The 22846-nt window shown below is 34.0% G+C and overlaps 2 protein-coding genes across 2 annotated transcripts in view; one reads left to right on the top strand and one right to left on the bottom strand.

Annotated features, from left to right (window-relative positions):
- The first annotated feature begins 2229 nt into the window (after positions 1-2229).
- On the top strand, positions 2230-3582 carry LOC129800423 (U3 small nucleolar ribonucleoprotein protein MPP10). Its single transcript, XM_055844776.1, has 2 exons — positions 2230-2333; positions 2398-3582. Exons 1-2 carry the CDS (start codon positions 2260-2262, stop codon positions 3533-3535), a joined length of 1212 nt encoding a protein of 403 aa, XP_055700751.1. The 5' UTR covers positions 2230-2259; the 3' UTR covers positions 3536-3582.
- LOC129800422 (NADPH oxidase 5) overlaps positions 3532-22846 on the bottom strand; it is a 38786-nt gene continuing 19471 nt past the window's right edge. Inside the window, exons 2-10 of the mRNA XM_055844775.1 lie at positions 21189-21749; positions 17062-17500; positions 10664-11690; positions 10363-10602; positions 10076-10299; positions 4405-4532; positions 4273-4348; positions 3877-4214; positions 3532-3816 (exon numbers count right to left, since the gene is read on the bottom strand). Of these exons, the coding sequence (XP_055700750.1) occupies positions 3619-3816; positions 3877-4214; positions 4273-4348; positions 4405-4532; positions 10076-10299; positions 10363-10602; positions 10664-11690; positions 17062-17500; positions 21189-21749 (3231 nt within the window). The 3' untranslated portion in view covers positions 3532-3618. The remainder of the gene's footprint in view (positions 3817-3876; positions 4215-4272; positions 4349-4404; positions 4533-10075; positions 10300-10362; positions 10603-10663; positions 11691-17061; positions 17501-21188; positions 21750-22846) is intronic.

Raw genomic sequence — 22846 nt, 5'->3', positions numbered from 1 at the left:
CTGTGGAATTTCAAATACGATCCACTGGAATTCCAGCGTTGAATTCCGTGGTGTTCCGCGGAAGATTTATATGGAAACTCATACGCGAAACATCCGCGGGATAAGCTGAAAAAATCATATGCAAATTTCCACTATCATAAGGTTTTATATATGGTTTTTTCCACTTTTTTTCTCGAATGTCAAACAAATAAAATGGTGTTGTGACAACGTGGATAATTTATTCCAAACCTTTCGCAAACATTTTTAGTGATTCCTGCGACGAATTATAATATAATTAATTATGCGACACTGTATTTCGTGTACATAATAGTGAAGTGATTACATTAAATAGGTCGCCAACCTAAAATAAAACTGTTTTTATATCATATAATATCTATTTTATGAAAAAAATATTTTTTTTGTAATACAGTTTTTATTCTCTGAAGTGGTAATTCGTTATCGCTGGTGCAATAAAACTTATTAACCCTTTAAGGAGGATTGGGTCACCCGTGACCCATAGAGAAAATAATTTTTCTTGACTACCTGAATTTCTTTCTTTCTAATGTTTGTACATAGTCACAAAATAGAAAGATGTAGGAATCTAGGATATTTTTTTGCAAATGTCCAGCTATTTGCTTTATAAAAAATATTTGAGCTCAAAAATGACGAATTTTCAATTTTACACATTCGTGCTTGAATTTTAATATTTTTAGTATTTCTAATTTTTTTTTAAGCAAAAACCTCTTGGGACAAGAAACTATAATAACTATACATAATATTCCTTAACAAAGTAAAAATTATAGTTTATTCAGTTTATTGGTATTTTCAGGAAAACTTCATAATTTTCATGGGCCATATATGACCCAATCGTCCCTAAAGGTAAAAAAACACCGAATCTGTCTCTAGTGGTTTTTCGAATATTTGAGGTTACTGTTTCATGGTTTTGTTTATGTGTGCGCAAAATAGTTAATTATTCGTGTAATATTGTGTGATATATCAATTAGCTGAGATTTCCCAGTACAATACTGACTGAAGAAGGTAATATATTGATAATTTATAAGATACTTCTGCGTATATGTTTTAAATTTATAACTTTTTACTCTTGTAGATGACTTCAAAAATGGAAAAAAATTCATGATCAATGAACCCGAAGTCATCCACTATTATGCCCGGAAGATAGCGATGATGCCGACAATCTTGTCCTGAACGAAAGCGATATAATATATTTGGAACAAGACGTGGATGAAGTGGACTTTGAAGTCTTCATCGAAAACGCATCAACTCTGGAAGAACTCCCGGATCCACAGCAATGTGAAACTGTACGTCTTAAATTCCCAGAGACAAACAACATTGCACCTAACCATTACCATCAAACATGTTTCGAAGAAAACTGAGGTGCACATGGTGCTATCGGAAAAAAAGGATTATAAGACAAGACCAATTGTATTTGTGAGGCATGCGACATTTATCTCTGTACTTTACCAGTATGCGAAATTTGTTTCGATGAATATCATGAAAATTAAAAATGAAGTAAACAATTATACATTTTTTCATAAAAATTATTGTTTTCTTCAAGATTCTTTGAGACCAAAAATTGAATGAGATTTTTTAAAATTAATTTTTGATCGTTTTAATTTTTACTCGTACTCTAAACATTTTGTTTATTACCACAAATATATTCAAGTTATTTATCCTTCAAAAATAACAGAGCAAACGAGTAAACTAGTCGTCTGGAAAATTTTGTGCTTTTTTACCTTTAAGGACGATTGGGTCATATATGACCCATAGTTTTCCAGGACTCCTAGGGATGGGAAAATTTCTTTTTAACCATAAATCTCTTATTTAAGCTGAAATATCGAGGGAAAATTGATTTCGTTGAAGTTTGCTCAGCGGAAAGCTTCTCGTCCTTAAAAGGTTAAAATCCCCGTGATTTTTGCCATTTCCTTAATATTCGGAAGATCGGAAGTAAAATCACGAGGTGCATGTGACAGCTTCATTTTTTCTCCATTTTATTTAGGTGGAAAAATCCACATAAATTCCACGAAGATTCCATGGATATATTCTACAGAAAAAATCCAGCATAAATCCATCAAATTTTCCTTGGAACCTATTATGGAAAATTTCCATAGATTTTTTCCAGGAAAAATACTGGAAAACTCCGAGGAATTTTTCGCTTTTGCTATGGGGTTGTCATACACGTTTTGTTATAGGGATTGTGTGTTTTTTAACAGTGTAGAAAGTGACAGTTCACCTCGCGCATCCAAAATAAAAACACGTGCAATGGATTTAGAAGGAGTGGAAAATCTTTTAAAAATCCTCGATAAAATCACTAAAAACAAATCTAATTTTATCAAGTGAGTAAATAAAAACTCCTTCTGCTTTTCTAAGAAAATCACTAAGAATTAATTGAAATTTCAGAGGAAAACAGCAAGATTACGATAAATTGCTGAGCTCTGTGAAGGATTTGACGGATTTATCCATTGAAGGGGGAAAATTACTGAGTCTGGTGGTGGAAAATCTGGACCAGGAACAAATCTTCCAGCAGATAGATATCAATAATGAAGCTGTGATCCCTGATTTTGTTGAGAAATGCGGAAGAATTCTGAGGAAATCTCTGGTAAGTCAGGAAGATGAGGCAGAATCTGAGGAAGTTTCAGGAGAAGAAGAGTCAGACAAAGAGGAAGAGGTAGAAGAGGGACCTGAGGAAGATGAGGAAGGATCTGAAGAGGAGGAAACTCAGCAGGAAATTGAAGAAAAATCAGGAGATGAGAACCAATCTGGTCCCAAGTCTACGTTTGAGGAAGTGTCCAGAAAGCTCAAGGATAAGATTTCAGAGCTCGAGGAAGAAGCTATTCAAGGCAGGTCATGGCAGATGAAGGGAGAAATTACAGGATCAAAACGAGAGAAAAATAATCTCTTGGAGGAAGTTCTGGAATTCGACTTGGGAGCACGGCCGCAGCCACAAATCACAGAAAAGACGTCCAAGAGCCTGGAGGACATTATCCTCCAAAGAATCCAGTCAAAGTGCTATGACAATGTCGTCCGGAAGGTCCGGATGGAAGATACCACAAAATTCTCGAAGGAATTGGTTCTGGATCACAACAAAAGTTCAGTTCCCTTGAGTGAATTGTACGAGAAATCCTATCTGAAGCAGGTTTCTGGAGGAGCGGAAGCTGAGGAGGAGGACAAACAAGCTCCAGTTAAAAAGGAAATCACCAAGATGCTGAATTCCTTATTTTCCAAGCTCGATGCCCTCTCCAGCTTCTACCATACGCTCAATCGCGATGGAAAGGAGCTGAAGATTGTGTCCAATGATCCTGTGGCAGCGGAGGATTGCCTGGTTCCAGAATCTGCCAATGATGCCCAGCTAATGGCTCCTCCCGAAGAAACTGCAGATACCAAGAGGAAAAAGAAGAGAAAAGTATTCAAGAAACCCAACACAGAGACCGGAAAGTTCCAGAGATTGAAGGAAGACAAGCTGAAGAAGCGAAAAATCACAGATTTGGTTCCCCTGGAAGATGCCCTGAGAGCCGGCAAGAAGAAGAAGTTTAAGTAGTTTATTTTTTTATTTCAAATAAATAACAAAGAAAAATCGTACAAAAATCTCGTTTTTTTCTACGGGGGCAGCTTTTGGGGGGCCTAGAAGATCTCCTTCCGGAAGGAGAATCCATATTGATCGCATTTGTAGCGAAGGGTCTTGCCCAATTGAGGAGGTCCACAGTAGAAGACTGTGACCTTTCCACGCTGCTGATCCTGGATTTGCTTGAAAACTTTGTCCCAATTGGGACGTCCGGCATTTGTACGGGTCTTCAGGCCAGTGATCAAATCTCGTTTTTCCTGTAAGACAAATTATCCATTGAAATCCTAGCTATCCCTTTCCAATCCTAAAACAAATACCTTCTGGTGCAGAAGATCAAGAGCCAACTGAAGACCAACTGCCTTCATGTCTGTCTTCTGGAGAGCACTCGTGATGTACATGTGCATGTCCAGGAAGCGCTCCATGGCACCACCAAGTTCAGCCTGCTCAATCTCCAGCTGCGACAGGAGATTCACGAACCACTCAAAGGACCTCTGATCGCGATTTATCCAGAAAAAGTCCACTTTTCGCAGATTCATGACACTCTGCGGAATCTCACTGGACCACTGGAAGTTGCAGCGTGGGCAGGAGTGTCGAGCCTTCCAGTAGCGATGCATGATAGATTGGAGGATGGAAGCGAAGGGAGTGACTCCGATTCCTGCAAATATCCTCCATTTATCCTCTCAAAATGACGTCCTATAGATCATTTAGCTTACCTGTGGCAATGAGGATTGCATGCTGAGCTCGGAAGATGTGACTCGATGGTGCTCCATACGGTCCATCAATAAAGATCTGGCAAAGATGAAGAAATTGAGGAAAGGACAAATTAGGAAATCGATAAAGCTTACTTCAAGAGGCTTTCCGACGGGATAGTTCACTGCTCGAGGACCTCGCTCGCCAGATTCTTCATTTCCAAGGCGTCTTAGGATCTTGCCCTCCTCTGCTTCCTTTTGGGTGTACATTCCGGGAGAGACAACTGCAAAAAAAAAACACATTAATGGTTGGTTTCTCTAGGTAAAAAGTTTCTGAAGTATTAGCATCAAAAATGGCTGCCTAACGATAATTTTTTCAAATATTATCCTATTCCGGATTCGGCTTAATCAAAAAGCACGGAACTTCCTTTGCAAACTTAGCATAAAATTTCGGTCATTCAGAGAAATAGAAATTTAGGCTGAAATAGTAGGGAATCTGTATGAAAATTTACAGAAAATTTCAGTTATGCCCCCGTTCTAAACTTCCGCTCTTTTCTTTTGGAAACGCACAACTGCGTCTTTACATTTTTATTGAAAGAGTGCATTTCTTATTTCTTCCCTATCTAGGGCCACATGATTCATTTTACAAATACATTTTTGTTAAAAATTAGCTAGCTTTTTAAATTGATAATTACGTCATAATTACGTGTAAGTCTCTTAGGAAAAAATGAAGAAAAATCACATTATTCGAAGGCATGAACATGCGAAGGGAGAGAACTTTCCCCTACTTCATTCTCTTTGGAAATGCATATGTGTTGCCTTAAAGAATTATAGCCTTAAGGCGAAAAATTGTTTTTTTCTATACGTTAACCCTTTAACGACGAGACACTTTTTACGGGCTGAAAATCAACAATAAAAATTAAATTGGGAAACATAATCAATGATAATTCTTACATCTAACCTTGGAAAGTCCAATAGAGTCTGATTCGGTATACATATTTTGTGCCTGTATATATGAACGATGTATGTATGGCCTGTATGTATGCCTGTATGTTCTAATCGTCCTTAAAGGGTTAAAGAATTATAGCCTTATGTCGTCTACACATTAGTAGAAATTTTTTTTTAAAAATGTTTTTTTTTTTTTAAATTGTGACATTTCTTCCTATAAAATAAGGATAGGGGAAATTTTCTTTAAAAATGCATTTTTTAAAAAAAAATCTACTAGTGTGTAGACGCCATTTAGGGTAAGTGTGCCAAATTTCGGCATAGTTGCATGTAAGCACCGAAGTCCTAAGTTTGAAATGCAATATTTTTAATTCATATTGATATTTTTTGTTACTTCCTTTTCGGGAGGGTTGTGTGGAACCTTGATGACTAGTTTATCATTTTTATTTTCTTTAAATCACTTCCTAAAATATTGAAAAAATAATAAAAATATGGGCATTGCTTTGGGTAGTATTTCGGCCACTTTGTGTGAAATTTCGGCCACCTTTTTTCTGACCACATTTTGTGACGCAACGGATAGAAAATTTCAAAACGTCAAACGGAACGACTTTAATATTTAATTTAATACGTTTATATGACTCACTAGCCCTGAGATCTTCCGTGTAATTTGTCCTAAACACCTGAAGAGTAACATCTCAAATTTACGCGCAGATTCCCGTAGCAATTTGCCCTTCATGAACTCTTTCAAGGCCTTTTCCACATCATTATTTTCATAGAAGCGATAGTTTTTTTCTCTGGACATTGTAGAATTCAGAAATTCAAAAAGAAAACATAAAATGAATAAGAAATTTAGGAAAGCAAAAGATGTTGCCGGAATAGGCAACACTACCTCACCGGAGAGACGCTCAAAAAGTATATACTTTTTTACGCGAAATACAGGATTCAGCTGGGAAATTTTACCCGAAATTTAAAGATTGATTCACTATTAACATAAACAGAAACAATCTTTAATGAAAACTAATCAATTTTCATGAAAAACACCGAAGGAAAACCTTCTGCACTTCACCACAAATCACAACACTCCTAGAGACACAATCGATCTGTCACATTTTTTGTAAGACTCTTTCCACACCGAGTTCTTACAACGCAATTTAAATTCAAATTATACCTAAAATTTAACTGTCTTTGTGTTAATACATCCTAAAATGAATAAATATTTGAAAGCAAAATGAATTCATTGACTAATCGAAGATTACATACATAATTTTAATTAATTTATTTGCATGGCCGAAATTACACTCAAAGTGGCCGAAATTAGAAGCTGGCCGAAATTTGGCACACTTACCCTAAGGCGAAAAATTGTTTTTTTTTTCTATACGTTAAGGAAGGAAAACAATTATAACAATCGCTGTTCTATATATTGTTCGTCTCTAAAATGATCAATTTATGAACAATTGCATAATAGGGAGAATTTTGAAGTTTTATCCATTTGAGAGTTGCTCTTTAAGGTTATGCTAACTTTAACGTCTCATAATTAAAAATGCAAAATAACTTTGTAAATTAGTAAAGATAGACTTGATAAACAAAAAAAAACTCCTGAAAAATCAAAATGAAATAGGGTAAGTGCTCATAATTTTGGACAGTTTCTAAATTTGGACACTTTGAGGGTAAAATTGGACACTAAAAATAAATTGATTAAAATGATGGATTTTTATTCCAATATTTGATGAAAAATGAATTCTATCTAAATATTTGTTCTTTTTGGAAGATTTTGACACTAAATACGTTAAATTTTGAATATGATTTGAGTTGAAATTGCTTTGTTGAAAATTCAGTGTGAGCAATTGCTTACGAGAAATATGACAGAACTTCGTGTTTACTTCAGTCTTATTTAGTTTTGGTGAAGTACTAACAAAGTTTGTTCGCTGTTTTTGAGTGATATTATTGAATATTCATTGAATATTGTGTTGATTCACGTTACTGATGATTTGTACATTTGACCTGAAGTGAGATTTGCCTTGTGAATTATATTTTTCGTGTGAAAAATGGGAAATTTTTTAAGACATTCACCAGTGAGGTGATGATTCTTATTTTGGACAGGTGTTTTTCTCACGAAATTTCGTGAAGTTTTAGCTTTTGTGACGACTAGGTTGGACAAATGCCTGGAGAAACAAAGGAGCATCATCTCTACGAAAGAGATGTAGCGAGAAATGCCTTGAAAGGCTCCCGGAAAGGTCAGGGAATGAGCGAATCTGCACGTACTTGGAGTATCGAAGTCAACTCACTTTAATGAATGATATGGAAAGTTTCCGGGCTTCTGTGACATTCTACGTTTCCCTTACATGAACAGGAAGAGGACTTGATAAGATTGGTTCATCAAATGAAGAACAATGGGCATCCTATTGAGGCGGATTAGCTGTCCAAATTTACAGACAAGTTATAAAAATTAATAATCAAGTTGTCCAAAATAAGAGTCAAATTCACCTCTACATATCAATTCATTTTTAAACGTATTAAAACTAATTTTAATAAAAATAAGACGATAAATAGCTTGCTAAGTTTCTAAACAACCCTTCTGAAAAGAGAGTAACAAGAAATGTCAATTAGTATAGAAAATATCGCAATTCAAAGTTGGAACTTCGATGCTTATAAGCAGACTGTCCAAAATTATAAGCACTTCCCCTATATACATTAAAAATATGAAACTAAGTAATGTGATAAGGTTTTCTAATTTTGCGAAAAGAAGTTAAAAATTGTATGCAGAGTTGTAGTTGAATTGCAATACAACTTTATTCTATTTCGTTTTCAACTCTAATAGTGTACCCAACCCTGAAGCATCTGCTTAAATTTTATTGATATATTGGGACTCATTTCTTTATTTGGCTAACTGGTTAATTCTAGTAGTTTTTGGTTATGATGAACCTAACCCCAAAAAACCGAAGCTTATTTAACGTGGGACAATAACTTAATCTGCCATGAAGAGGAATTTATGGTATGATCAACAATTTTTCAAAAACAAACGAAAACTACTGGTCTAAAATTATTTTCCAATTTTAAATTTAAAAAATCTCAACTTGAAAAAAAAGATCCTAAACTAAAGTGTATTAGGTTATGTTTTAAGAACTTAAAGTAAAACTAAAAAAAATATCGGAATTTATATTTAAAATCATTCTATTTTTGTCTCTCAAATAGATGGATTTTTGTAAGATATCATTCAATCTCAAAAATACAAAGTTTTAAGGTTATATTACATAACCTAACAATAGTAACTTTTAGGCTTTTAGAGTGTTCTGAGTACACAAACTCATATTAACTGTGGTTTTATATTTGTGTTATAATATTATTTTCATTATTCAGGGCTTTTTGTGGAATTTTTACATTAACTGAGGGTGTGAACTTAATATGCGTGTGTCAATGAACAAAAAATCCTTGTATTTCAAACAGTTTTGCGTAAGAATTTCTCAATAATTCGCATTACGTATCGGTCACAAACGTCCAAAATTCAGAGAGTCTTTTTTAGAAGGTTAGGTCACATATATAACCTCAATTTCTAACATAGCCTCTTCATTAAATAAGAGAATAAGGCCCATTATCTATCATTCAAAATTATTGTAGTTATTTTACTATCTTTGAATTTAGATTTAGACGTCTATAAAGACTTTTAACTGAAATTACAAATGATTGAACATTGGAAAATTGCCTTTTTATTTACTTTGCTTTTAAATTTATTAAAATTTATTAAAATAATAGCTTGTAGATATTACTTCTCTTGTTGTATAACATTATAACATTTAATTTTAAAGGTTATGATTGATCCAACCTCAAAAATTTATTTTGAAGTAAAAATGTCTAACTTTCGAGAAATTTATATTTAGGTAGAGTTCCACAAATTTGTACAATATTTTCAAACACGTAGCGGAAATCATATAAAATGCACTTTCCCTAAATTAAGAAAGATAACTTTAGAGAATATATCAATGTAATTTATTAATAAATTACATTAATTAATCAATGTAAAATATAAGTAAATTACATTGATATGTTTTCTAAAGCAGAAGTGTGCATGAACTGTTGAAATCGAATAAACGTCAAAATAAGTTGGTTATGGTAGCGTTTTGACCATTGATGTACATGTTTCATTTGACGTTTATTGGATTTTAACGGTTCTTGCATGCCTTTGCTCTAAATTTAACAATTTTTAAAGGAATGGAATAATATAATACGATAATATTGAGGAAACACCAGAGAAAAATGGTTGTAATTCAGACTCCACGCAAAATATCCTCCACATAACCTCAAATTTTACACTTTGAATTCAACCGTCGTTCATATTTGAGAAGTTCAAATTTGAGGAACTCGACTGTATTTTTTTTTTTTAATATTTGCAATGAAAAGAAAATGATCAATTCTATTCATTTATTTAATTTTACTATGGGAAGTCTAGTCCAACGAATTCTAACCACTAAATTTATAATTAAAAAACCTCCAAATTTCGATTCTAACTACAGGAATTTCACAAACCTTTACCGCAAATAAGTCAGGATTCTTTTTCGGAATAATTGATAAAAATTTTACATCCGAAGGCAAAATCTAATACAATTGGCTATGCGGGCTATACAATCCTTCCTTAGATTTTGAGGTTATGTTTAAAACAACCTGAAATTCTAAATTATAATCTCTAGCAGAGGTGAGCAAGAACCGTTTGAAACCGAAAAAACGTCAAAACGTTTGAACGATTTGACGTTTGTTCGGTTTCAAACGGTTCTTGCTCATCTCTGCTCTAAGCGTTGGTCAAGTATAGAAATCTGCATTTCTTTCAGAACAACTGAGGTTTTTCCATGACTTTAGTAATTCGATAAAAACCTCGATAATGTAAACTTACTCATAGATCCGATTGAGTTTGTTGACTGCCTCTGTTCGCAGCTCTCCAAACTGGGCGTCTTGAAGGCAATGATTGTAGGCTTATTACGCATGTATCTGAAGCTCTGGGCCAGAGATTTATTCTGAGGACTTAGATAAGCTAACCCTAGGGATTGCAATCGAGCCTTGCGAATTTGTCCTTCGTCGAAAGATCTCTCGGATTCTGATCGCATGTATTCTCTTAATCTGTAACCGATAAAATTTATAAAAAATATTCCTGAACCTTTATTTGGATCCTAGTCTACTTACACCATCAATCTCTCTCGTTTCTTAACCCGATTGTTGACGTCCGGCATCGAGAGGGACTTTTCAAGTGGAGCCTTGTTGTTGAACAGGAGCATCCTCAAATTCTTCTCAGGTGTTAGTTTTCTGGGAACGGCAGGTCTGGCTGGTTCAGCTTCTGGTTTCATTGTGAATCCTTCATTCCAGTATTCGCCATTTTGTGCATTCTTCTGTTTCTCGGCATTGGAAAAGGTCCTCTGGATTGATCTTTGAATAAGACAGAAAAGCGTTATCTAAAATCGAGAAGATCCGTTTTTGACGAACTTACGCTTGGATCTTTTTAATAGCAGTCCTTTCAGAGATCTGTCGTTCGAATTTCACAGGTTTTGAGTTATCCAGGGCTAATTTGGAAGTTCCAGGGAGATTTTTGGTAACTTTCTCTTCAGAAGTCTCTCCATTGGGTTCCATTGATTCACTGACTTTCTCCATTACGGTCATGTTGGTAGTCTTCTTAGGGGCATTTCGGAGGATGTCTTGAGATGTCGATGGTGGGATTTCTCCGCTATGCAGACGATTCTGTTCTTTTTCGAAGTAACTGTAGAGGCGATTTGTCCACTCTCCAACCGCTCGGATATGCAGCCACATGTAGTCTTCCTGTTCAGGAGCGCTACTTAGGGTAAAAGGATGCCATTCGTATTTGGCAATGGCTGGGATGTTGACAAAAACGTAATCTCCAGGACGAAAGTAGAAATGAGGAGGACGTTTGATGACCAAATGAGTAACTTTGGAAGGAAGAAGCAATCCAGATGAGATGTAGGTTTTCCCTCGCTGAGATCGCATCCAAATCAATCTGAGAGCCCTCTCGAAGGTGTAGATGAGTCCTGGTAGGATAAACCACTTCCAAAAGTTCGGTCCATGAATTAGGACAAGAAACCAGAAGGGCAAATAGAGAAGATGGGTCCAGTAGAAGATTTCAAAGCTTCCGCCTCTACGGACAAAGGGTTGAGAGCAGATGAACATAACGGCCAGAATAAAGACTAAAGCTATCCCAGTGGGGTTAGCATAGCCAGGAATAAGGCCAAATAGTCCAGGTTTTGATGTGAAGATCCAAGTGGCTGATGAATAATTTCCATGGTTGACCACCGGATCGTTCACGACGAGTAACGTAAAGTTGAAGAGATGCATGATCGTGTGGACGAGACTGAAGCCAGCAATTAGGACTCCCGTGAGCTTATGTAGATAAATATGATGATCCAGAGGAATTAAAGCTCCGAATCCTCTGGTTCTCAGAAAAGTGATCGTATGACGAAGCATAAGAACAAGAACCCAAGCGCAATTGAAGTTCAAGCATTGTCCTAGGAATTTAGAAAGCGTAAATCAATCAGTTATCATAGCGTTGAATATTTATAGAACAAAAAATATTTCAATATTTCAATATTTGAATAACATTTGAATGATAAATTTTTTATTGCGGATTCTTCTTTTATTTTCTGAATCTTTTTTCCATTTCAGCATTGTTGAGTGGTTTTTTATTTAAATTTTATAAATAAGGGGGCTACTCACTAAGTTACTTATGTTTCTCCTCAAGAAAACCAGTCTTAAACCCAGATTAGCAAAAATGAAGAACATTATCATAGAAGCTACAGAAAGATTTAGTGAAAAAAAGAAGCTTGGCAATCATAACAGGACTGAAAATGTCTTAAATTTCCCGTAGCGGATCAAATATTTTACACAGAAGGAATTCTCTAGCAAGCAAAGTTAGGTACAATCGGTCAAACGATTTTTGCTCCGCCCTAGGTACAATAAACCATTGAATCCTGTCGGCCCTCTTTTTTTTAGAGGAAAGCCAAGCATTTTCTGGAAACTTAGCGTCCTGATATACTGCTAGAACTCCTAACTTAGAAGTCAAACAGTTGAAGATATCAAATTGGGATTCATAAATCGATCATATAATTAGACTGGGCAAAAGGAGAAGTTCATCTATCTGAACTAAGGATAACAAGTTGCATCCAACAAGCATGTACTTTTATTAGGAATAATGTGATCACAGAGATCACAGGAGATATCATGAAAAAATAAACCAAGCTCTTAAGGCGCACTTGAGGAATGAACATCTTGGTCGCCAAGAATTCATTCAGAATTTTCAGAGTTTCTTTCAATTCTTCTATGTCTGTCCCGCTGCAGTACTGTATAAACCAAACAAACAAAACATCCACTTACTCTCAATAGCATCTCTCAGTAGGGGCAAGTCTTTGCTTAACATTATTCGTTTCGTTGGGGTGTAGCAGTGAATGCACGGAAACACTAGACCTTTCTTAATTTTTCTAATTTTATTCTTTATGATATTTCGATGATGTCATAAAGAATAAAATTAGAAAAATTAAGAGAGGTCTAGTGTTTTCGTTAATTCTCTGCTACACGCTACATCCCATCGGACTGAAGCATCTGAATGGACATATTTCTCATACACAATGTAATCAGAATAAAAATTTGTAAACCAAAAAATGTACAAAATGGAAAAAACCCGCCGGTACATCAAAATAAATAAATAATAATATTTCGAAGATAAATATCCTCTTCATCAGGCATCGAATATGGAAGGCAGAATCACGTTGCTCCTTGCTGTATCTGCAGTGAGACACTTAAGCCTTTTGCCAATCTTCTCTTCGCCTGTATGTTATCACACATATTGCAAGGTGAAATCTGCTTAGTGCCAAACGATTACCTACTAAAGTATTCATCCGCATTTGTAATACGGTAAGGAAACCGCTCGGTTTTAGTAGCTTCGGTCGGAAAAGCCAACTGTTGACAAGATAGTTCGATTTAAAAGTTGTTGAAGATCCTTGGAATTTACTTTCTGCCAGCATTTTCTTTTTTAACTTTTTCTTAAACACCTCTTCATACGTTGAGGAGATGGGCCAATTAATACGCTCGGCATTTGTAATTTTCCTAAGTCGTGACTCAAACTACACAGTAAAAAAATTTACAACCACTACGATTGGTAATTTTTGCACGAGCGCTATGGTTGTAAATTTTGTGTATTGGAAATGTTGTGTATTGGCAAAGTTGTGTATTTTCAATTTTATAAAATGGCTTCCTGTCTATAATTTTGATTGTAGAGCAATTTTGTTCGGTTTATTTGTATTATCTGTGATATGTCTCGATATTAAACTAATGGCCTCTACACACTAGAGAAAATTATGTCCATATTGAAGAGTTTTACCTACACAAGTACAGGGAATTTGCTTCAATATGGACATAAATTGCTCTAATGTGTAGAGGCCATAAGAAAAAAAAGAAAAAAAAGGAAAAAAAATAAGAGAGAGTCTGAGACTTGAACGCATAATCTTTGCGTTGATGGTCTCGTGTTTTCTGCCTGCGCTACCGACTTGCTTACTTCTCTTCAGCAAATGGCCAAGAGTTGCATCGTCAATTTTTCTAATTTACATGATGCTTTCTCTGTTTTCTGTTATTACATAATTATTCCTAATTTTTCACGACTGAGGCATATTTTAAGAATCCAATGAATGATTCCAGAAGTCAATTAGGCAGTTAAAAATGCAAAATCTATGTGAAATCTTAGAAAAATTGCAATAGTAAACAATGGAATTTTGACAGTTCTCACACAAATTTTCCAATACACAAATTTCCTTACACAATACATAATTTTACTAGCATTATGTTAGTATCGTACCACCACTATGATAGTAATTTTACAATTTACAACCATATTGCTTGTGAATTTACACAACTTTTCAAATACACAACTTTATTTCTCACACAATTTTTTACTGTGTATATAATACATCATTACTTATTCAAAAGCGTATCTACGACTAACTTCTTATATGTGACTAACGCATATGTGTTGCTCACATGAAGTATACGAGTAGGGGAAAATTCCACAAGAACCGTATTTATCTCCGCATTATAGAGTTTCATAAGCATTCCTTCGGCAGGGTAACAAAATTTCGTTTAGTAACTTATACTTTACTACAAGTAGCTGTGTATACATAAAACGATAGCGAGTAGCCTCCCGATGTTTACAATTTTGAAGAAGAATCACAAAATCTTTTTATTCCAAAAAGTATTTAGGATGAATGTATGTATTATATTTTTTTCTAAAACATCCCGGTTTACCAAAACTCGTTTGACCATGATTCTGTAGTAAAGGTGATATAAAATTTTAAATAGAAATTTCAACTTGATTTCTTGATTTATTTATCATGGTCTGTAAAAGAAGAGCGCTTTTTAGCTCTCCAGAATAATTTATTTATCCAAAGGGAAAACAGAATGATACAATTCAGATAATATATTGGTCATGCTATTCATAATGTCAAATTCGGTATATCCTATTATCCAGGGGGTGACATTAGCTCTGAAAAATGCGACCGGTTTTAGTGTAAATTTTTCTCTGTTTTCGTACACATTTCACGAGATATCTCCAAAATTACGTAGATTGCCAATTTGGAGTTTTCGGTTGCCTCATCGTTATTAAATTGGCTTTTATTTTGTATTTGTAGTTTTTGCTAATTCATTCTACAATGACAGAAAACAGCTAATAAACTCAAAAGTTTTTTCGGCTCGCCACAAACATATGGGAAGCATAGGAAACGTCATGTCCCTGCTATTATCCGTCTTAGATTTATTGTTCTGCAATCAGTTTTTACTAGCCTACGTTTCGGTCCTTGGTTGGGATCTTCCTCAAGGCACCAAAAATAGGGAGTACAATTGTGACATAAATTTCATTACAGTAGAGTCTCGCTATAGGCCATCGCTCTATAGTTCACAATTTATCGACCGTTGATTTCAAAACACTGATTTTCAGTTAGGTTATGTTTTTTAGTATGCGACATACATAATTATTTTAATATTTTTGGCAAACTTTATTAAGTAGTTGTGATAATTGTGATCCATAATGAAGAGAGCAAGGACAAGTACCACAATCGCAAAGAAAGTGGAAGCCGTCGAGCAATTTCAATACTAAAAATCGTTGATAATTTTAAAAAATTACATGGACTATAGTGCGACCCAAGTGTCAAATTTGAAACCAAATATGGACTATAGCGAGACTCTACTGTACTATCAGCTTCACACGATACTTTTTGTTGTTTCTTTATAAGCAGTTGTTTTCATAAGAAATTTAACACCGATATTCCAAATTTGACATCGTACCGTATCCTATTGGTTGACCCTCAACGTTAAGTCGAGTTGTTCGTTCAGCCGGTCAGTTGATCTAATACTACAAGAGCTTCTAGTCTAGATTAGATATCAAACGGTTGAAGATAGGAATTTGGGACTTCTAAAATCAATCGCATGACATTTTATTATGGGGATAACCTAGGCTGATTTTTCGTCTATACGAAACTATATTTGAAAAATTCCTAATGAAGATCTTTCAAGGGCAAAGATTAACTAGTTTTAGAAAACGTATTTCTCAACCGATTTGTGCAATTATTGACTAATTTGAAAAATCTTGGAATTTCTAAAGAGTCAAAAACGATTTTAAGCGGTTAAAACAAGTATTTTTTTTATAAACCAATAGGGGAAAGTACTCTCCCTTCGAACGTTCATGCCTTCGAATAATGTGAATTTTCTTTTATTTATCCCAAGAAACTTACATATTTCTATCAAATATTAGTTAGCTTTTTAACAATTGTTAATAATTTTGTGGTAATTGTGTGTAAGTCTCTTAGGAAAAATAAAAGAAATTCACATTATTCGAAGGCATGAACGTTCGAAGGGAGAGTACTTTCCCCTAATGCTTTTCTGTCCTCAATGCACGAACTAATAAGCACAATAGTATTTTTTTATCAATTAGGACACTAAATAATGATTTTTTTATAATAAAACCATTTATTCACTTTCATAACTTTTTTTAATTAATTATTTTATCTTAAAACCGGGGAAAATTCCTGGGAATTGCTCCATAATGAATAAGATCCCTTCTCGTTTTGCCACTACCAAGGAGAGCTATGAGATTCTCTCCGTGGCGTCCAAATTGTCTTTGAAAATGTGGTCTCCAGCGTTTCCCTGCGTCTGGGTCAAAGTTGAGCCGAAAGGTCTGGGATTGATGTGGATGACCAAAGAGCAAAAGGGTGAAGTACACAAAGATTGATTGAACTTTCTGCACTGGACCCAATTGAGGGTGCTTGAAGTATTTGAAGGTGTGCAGATTGACATTGGTGAGATCCACAGTGGCACAAATGTGACTCACAGAGGCCAGGAGAAGGAGCACGTGGAACCACTGATTGAGAAATTACAGCAAATTAGCGAGAATTGATGGGGAAAAAATTCCCAAGAGAACTCACGATAAACCTCCAAGACATGGCTTTTTTGCCGCCAAGTCGCCTATCTTGGACTGAACTTGATCGGAAGTTGGTCAGACGACTCAATCCAATTGAACGGGTTTGGAGGAAAGGGTTCCGATTGGGGAATTCTGTAGTTTGAAGATTAAACGCGATGGAGGGTCTTTAGAAGGATTAGACAAAGTTACAAAGTCGTATTAGAGTTAATACCTCGGGGTACTTAACTAAATGGCTATTAGCAATTCTTAACTTAATCTCCAGTCTCTAATCTGGCATTAAGATTAGTATTAGACAACAACTCTGGCTGGGAGTCTATCAATTATTCCGATCGCGTGGTCTCATTAAAAAAAAACTCTCCCACGGCGAAAGCAAATACTATTTTATTAAGTATTCTGCGGGCATTCTCGATTTCACTTACCACAGGCTCTGGCCAGAATCACGAATCCATTGCTCTCGCGGTACTGAATGGCTCGGGAGATGAACAATCCTATGTTGATGGCCACGAAGAGACAGAGGAAGCTCAGGTAGACGTAGTTGTTCTTGAGATAGGGAGTTGTCAGCTGATGAGGCAGTGGTTTTTTGACCTTTCGCGTTGTCTCCTGAGGCAATGGCACGAGCCATCGGTCAATGCTGATACTGAGATTCTCAAGGAGACCACCATGCTTCTCCAGTTGATTCTTGAGGGCTTCATAGGTAATGGCACCGCGATTGTAGGGATCAGCATCCTCAAACATCGCCATAGTCAGATCCTCAACTTGCTCCTGGGAGAACTTCATCCCATTCTCATCCATACATGCTCGCATCACATGCTGCAACTCACGGTGTTGAATCAAGCCGTCTCCGTCGAGGTCGTACACCTTCACCACAAAAAATTATTAATGAGATAATGAAAAATACTCTTAAAAAAATCTGTAGCCGTATTTGTTACAGTTTGCTGATGGATTTTATTTTCATTACATTTTTGTTCGATTTGGAATTCAAATGAAGTTCATTATTTTATTAATTTTATTTATTTGTTGTAGACAGAAATTTAATCATTGGGTAAGATGGCGTAATTCGAAATCATGTCTCTTGTGGAATTTTGAGATTTTCTCACTGTTTGAAGATTTTGAAGATAATTCAGCTTTATCTGATCAGAAATAAAAGTGTCTTGGATAAGAAGAGATGGTGCGTCATACGAGATAATTGGTATTATGTCTAGGGTAAAATGGTGTAATTTGGAATCAAATCTAATTCGGAACTTTGAGATTTCCTAACAGTTTTAGATGGCAAAGGGACAAAACTATAAAGATGTACTCTTAAATATAAAGTCTTGTACTTCTTCGTGATTTTCATTTTGTCTTTGACCATCTGAAACAGTAAGAAACAGATGGTCAAAGACAAAATGAAAATCACGAAGAAGTACAAGACTTTATATTCAAGAGTACAGTAGAGTTTTGCCATCTAAAACTGTTAGGAAATCTCAAAGTTTCGAATTAGATTTGATTCCATACCATTTTACCCTGGACATAATACCAATTATCTCGTATGACGCACCGTCTCTTCTTATCCAAGACACTTTCATTTCTGATTAGATAAAGCTGAATTATCTTCAAAATTACAAAAAATTGCCGGAGAAAATCTAACCTGAAGGCTAGTTTAACCACGGCTTATTATCTAGGACACAAACCAAATAGTCTGCAAGACCCATTAACATTAATAAAATAGCAGAAACGCATTTTTTATTTCTGAATTTATTTAAAATTTGATTTTCCTAGCGTTCTTTTTTTATTTTTCTATTATTTTTTCAATAAAAACAATGAACATCCATGGAGAATGTCACAAATATTTTGCTTTAGCATAGACAACTAGCTTTTATGGTGGGTGTATTGGCTAATAAAATAATCTTAGTACAAAATTTGTTTTGCAACTATGTATTCGAAAGCCGAACTGCGAATGGAAATGAGCAAGATGATTGTAACTTGACCATTCTATCTTATACTTTATATTTTTTTAATATAATTTTTTCATACTAATAATAATAATTGTAACAATTTTGACAAAAATAAAAATTTTCTATTCATTTTTAAAAAGTTTTGTGAATTTTAATAATATTGTTCACATATGGCTAATTTCATTTTAATACTAAATATTTTTATGAATTTCTAAATATTATTAATAATATTATTATTATTATTATTATTATTTATTAACATTATTAATATTATATTATATTTATTATTATTATTTATTAATAATAATATTATTAATAGTATTTAGAAATTCATAAAAATATTTAGTATTAAAATGAAGTTAGCCATATGTGAACAATATTATTAAAATTCACAAGACTTTTTCAAAATGAATAGAAAATTTTTATTTTTGTCAAAATTATTACAATTTATTATTAGTATGAAAAACTTATATTAAAAAAATATAAAGTATAAGATAGAATGGTCAGTTACGATCATCTTGCTCATTTCCATTCGCAGTTCGGCTTAATTATATTAATATAATAATTATATTAATATAAATTGCAAATTATTTAAAAAATCATTTTAGATTTTAAATGAGTTTTTATCAATAGAAAACAATATACTGTCAGATAACATGCGATTCCAATACAGAAAGCGTATTAAAAAATATAATTCCATAAAATTTAAGGTTAAACAGAAACTTCTTCAAGAAATATAAAAAAAATTGAAGATTTGAATTTTTTTTCAAGAATGATAGCCATGCTAGCGCCTTTATTTCGTATTTTCAAACGTAGAATTGGAAAATGGGCTCATTTTCTTTATTTGGCGAATAGGTTATTTTTTTAATTTAGGTTATGTCCTACCTAACCTCAGATTTTCTACATTTTTTTGGCGGAAAATTTTCTGATTTTTAATCTAAAATGATTTCTTCTTAAATTATTTATTTATTAAACTCACCACTAAGAAGAGACCTTAAATATTTTGTTTTTGAATTTTATCAAATTCTAACCTTAGAAAACATAACAAATCGTGGTTATATAACATGTTTCTGTCTTTTTCAAAAAATTCTAACTTAAAAATCTGACAGAGAAATCGCTCTTTGTTTTTTTCACTATTTCATAATTAAATGAAAAGATGTGAAAATAATTTAATTTTCCTTTAATAAAGCTAAATAAAATCTCTGCACATAACCTCTAAATAAAATTTGATAAATATCCAAAGGTTTTTTTGCTGTACTAATGTATAAAAAATAAATTGGCGGTAAATGTCACTTCAGACTTTTCAGAGTTAAGTAAAGGAAAATTTGAAAATTTTCGGTTACAACATAACCTTTATTCGAGGTTAGGTCACTCATAATCCTTAATATATTTTTTTTAACTATTAAAAGTTATTTTTGTAATTTGTGAGTTTTCTTTTTGTTCATAGGGTAAACTAAACTAATTCAAGACCTGCTCCAAATGGAAATTTTTCGCTACTCCAAATGGAAACGTCATTGTTTTTATGATAAATGAGGTACTAAATTATTATATTTATATATTTTCTATGCCACAGTTTCATTATTTAATTAATTTTGTTCCAAATAAAGCGAAAATCCATTGATATTCACAAATTTGAGTTTATAAATTTCTCAAAAAAAAATTAAAAGTGTACTTTTTCACTATCGAATTTTTCATTGATCGACCATGTTTTCCAATGAAAAACACAATGAGGTGACTGTTGTTTATTCGTTTCGTTTAACATTTATGTCATATTTCTGGCTAATTTTAGTTAAATTAAGTGCTAATCTTTATTGTTAACGGTACGTGAAGTTTTCAAATGAAATAATTACCTATTTCGTGAACAAAAAGGGTTTTCCTGAAGTGTCTGCAAATGCTTCAATAGGAAATCCCGAAAATATGATTTTTTTGGAGAGATTTTTTTATTATTTTATATGGGAAAGGAGAAAAGATCAGGAATGAGAACAAATCCTGCATTCAAGAGCAATTCAACAAGGTTTTGGAAGCCTTTCGTCGCGGTTTTAGTTACACAGTTTGTCTCCAATTAGAAACTTTCCCTTGTCTCCATTTGGATTAATATGTTTCCAATAGAAGCATTTCACGCTCGCGTATTTTTCTTGTATTTAAGAAGTATTCAAATTATATCTAAAGAATCTCCATTAAACAGTAACATTCTAGAAGAGTCAAGAAGCAAATTTATGTAATTTTCTTCAGAAAAAATATGAACTTATTGCGTTGAATCTTCTGTCAAAGTTAAAGCGTCTGGAAATGGTTTTGAATTACGACATTTACCCTAAGTCATTTTTTCAAGATTTTAAAATCTTAAAATAATTGTAAAATGGTAAATAATTTATTTTAAAATGGTAAAAAGTCTGTGATAATTTTTTCATTTTCGAATTGGTGGTTAGGGGTAACTGGGGCACTGGTAAACATGGGATAGTTGTAAACATTAGGTTCCTATGTCTACACTACTTGGACTTATGTTGATTAATTACTTCAATAGACGAGGATCCCTCTATGAATCATTCCGATTTTAATTTGAATTTTGATATGATATCTGATTGAGTGAACGTTTAGAGAACGTTAAGTATTACCTTGAAGAGAAACTTGATCTTATCCTCTGGCGACTGTCCGGCAAATTGATGCATGGCATCAATGAATTCCTGCAGGGAAATGGATCCTGAATTGTCCTTGTCAAAAATCTGGAAGACACGTTCCGTGAAGAAGGGATTCTTCGACGTGACGATTTTCTTGAAGTCTTCCCGTCGAATTTCCCGTTCATTACCGACAGTTTTCCGGAAGAGATGTTCAAGGCGATCCAGAGAGCTCTTATCGAAGCCCGTCTTGGGCCGTGCATTCGTGAGATTTGATATGAATTCCATGATCTGATGCGTAGACACCTGATGCAGGGAATCCGTATCGATCAATCGATAGAGTTTGTCCAGAATCCCCTTGGCATGCCAGATCTCGCAGAATTTCTCAAAAGAGATCTTTCCCTCGCCACAGAGGACATAAGCCACAGATTCCAGCTGTTCAGCAAAGTCAATTTGCTTCTCTTCTGTGAGCCTACCTTTGAGGTGCTCAATCCACTTTTCCTGGCACAGTGTATCCTCATTTTCCAGATCAAACAGCCTAAAGAAATTCCGCAGAAATTTCTGCAAAAAAAAAAATCAACGCAATTAATTTAATTTTGATCACAATCTTGACGCATAAAGAGCCATTGAGGAGTTTATGGCAGATCTTGGGCATGATTGAGATGACCATAAAAATCGCAACAGACTCATTTAGGCGTCTCAATGTGATTTTGTACGATAAGAGAATCAATTTTAGCCAGGAACACAACATATAACGAGCTTTCATAATAATCCAGAGAGACATTTATAGTGGCCACCAGTGATCTTCATTGGTTGATCTTGGTGATCGTGCAGACGGTTAATAATAAAACAATAAAGCTGGTGAAATGCGTTCAATATTGCTTATGAACAAGCTCTGAACAAGCTTGTTGATTTTATTATCTCGCGCAAAAATATACCCCCAAGGTTTATTAATTTTCTCCGAAGAGATTTCAATCAATGAATGTAATTCATTTGGGAGTTCGCGCGCGATGAATAATATTTTTTTTTACTCCCGTATGGATGATAGCGGAAAAACAAATCGGATTTTGCAATATTTCCTGAATTATTTTTTTCTATCAGTTTGTATAAATTAACAGTATTGTTGCTCAATTTTGCGTTTTTATTCGGAACAAGATTAAATTGAGAATAAAAGGCATTTTTAATTGATTTATGAAGCTATAGTTGAATTTTACTCAAATCTAGAAATTTCTTTGTAAGGTAAAGTACTCTGACTCGACCGGGTTCCTCGATTCGACCGGTGGATCAATTTTTGAGTGTTTGATGGTCAATTTCATCAATTTCTATGAATTTGTCACTGGTTCGTATTATTCATGGATTAATTGACCTATTAATGTTAGATCATACGCAAAATATTATAGCAAATATAAATAAATTGAATAAATAAATCTACCGGTCGAGACGAGAAACCGATCGAGCGAGGGCACTTTGCCTTAAGCTAAATTTAAAGAAAATTTAAAGTTAGAGAGTTAGAGATAATAAAAAGAATAAAGCTAAAACTTTCAGTACATTCCTTAGATCGGTTAAATTTCATGAAATCAAAATTCATATCCCTTTCTTCCTCAAATGCTTTGCACATGCCTAAATTGAACTAAATTGAATTTGTTATGACGTTTAAA

This window comes from Phlebotomus papatasi, chromosome 2, assembly GCF_024763615.1.
Source record: "Phlebotomus papatasi isolate M1 chromosome 2, Ppap_2.1, whole genome shotgun sequence".
NCBI lineage: Eukaryota > Metazoa > Arthropoda > Insecta > Diptera > Psychodidae > Phlebotomus > Phlebotomus papatasi.
The sequence above is the reverse complement of the archived record's forward strand: the minus strand, read 5'-3'. Positions and strand labels throughout refer to the sequence as shown.

What these genes read in the sequence shown, in the direction of transcription:
- LOC129800423 (XM_055844776.1), top strand. Translation starts at nt 2,260, where the DNA reads ATGGATTTAGAAGGAGTGGAAAATCTTTTAAAAATCCTCGATAAAATC. An exon ending in AACAAATCTAATTTTATCAA is followed by an intron (nt 2,334 to 2,397) that starts GTGAGTAAATAA and finishes TTGAAATTTCAG; the next exon opens with AGGAAAACAGCAAGATTACG.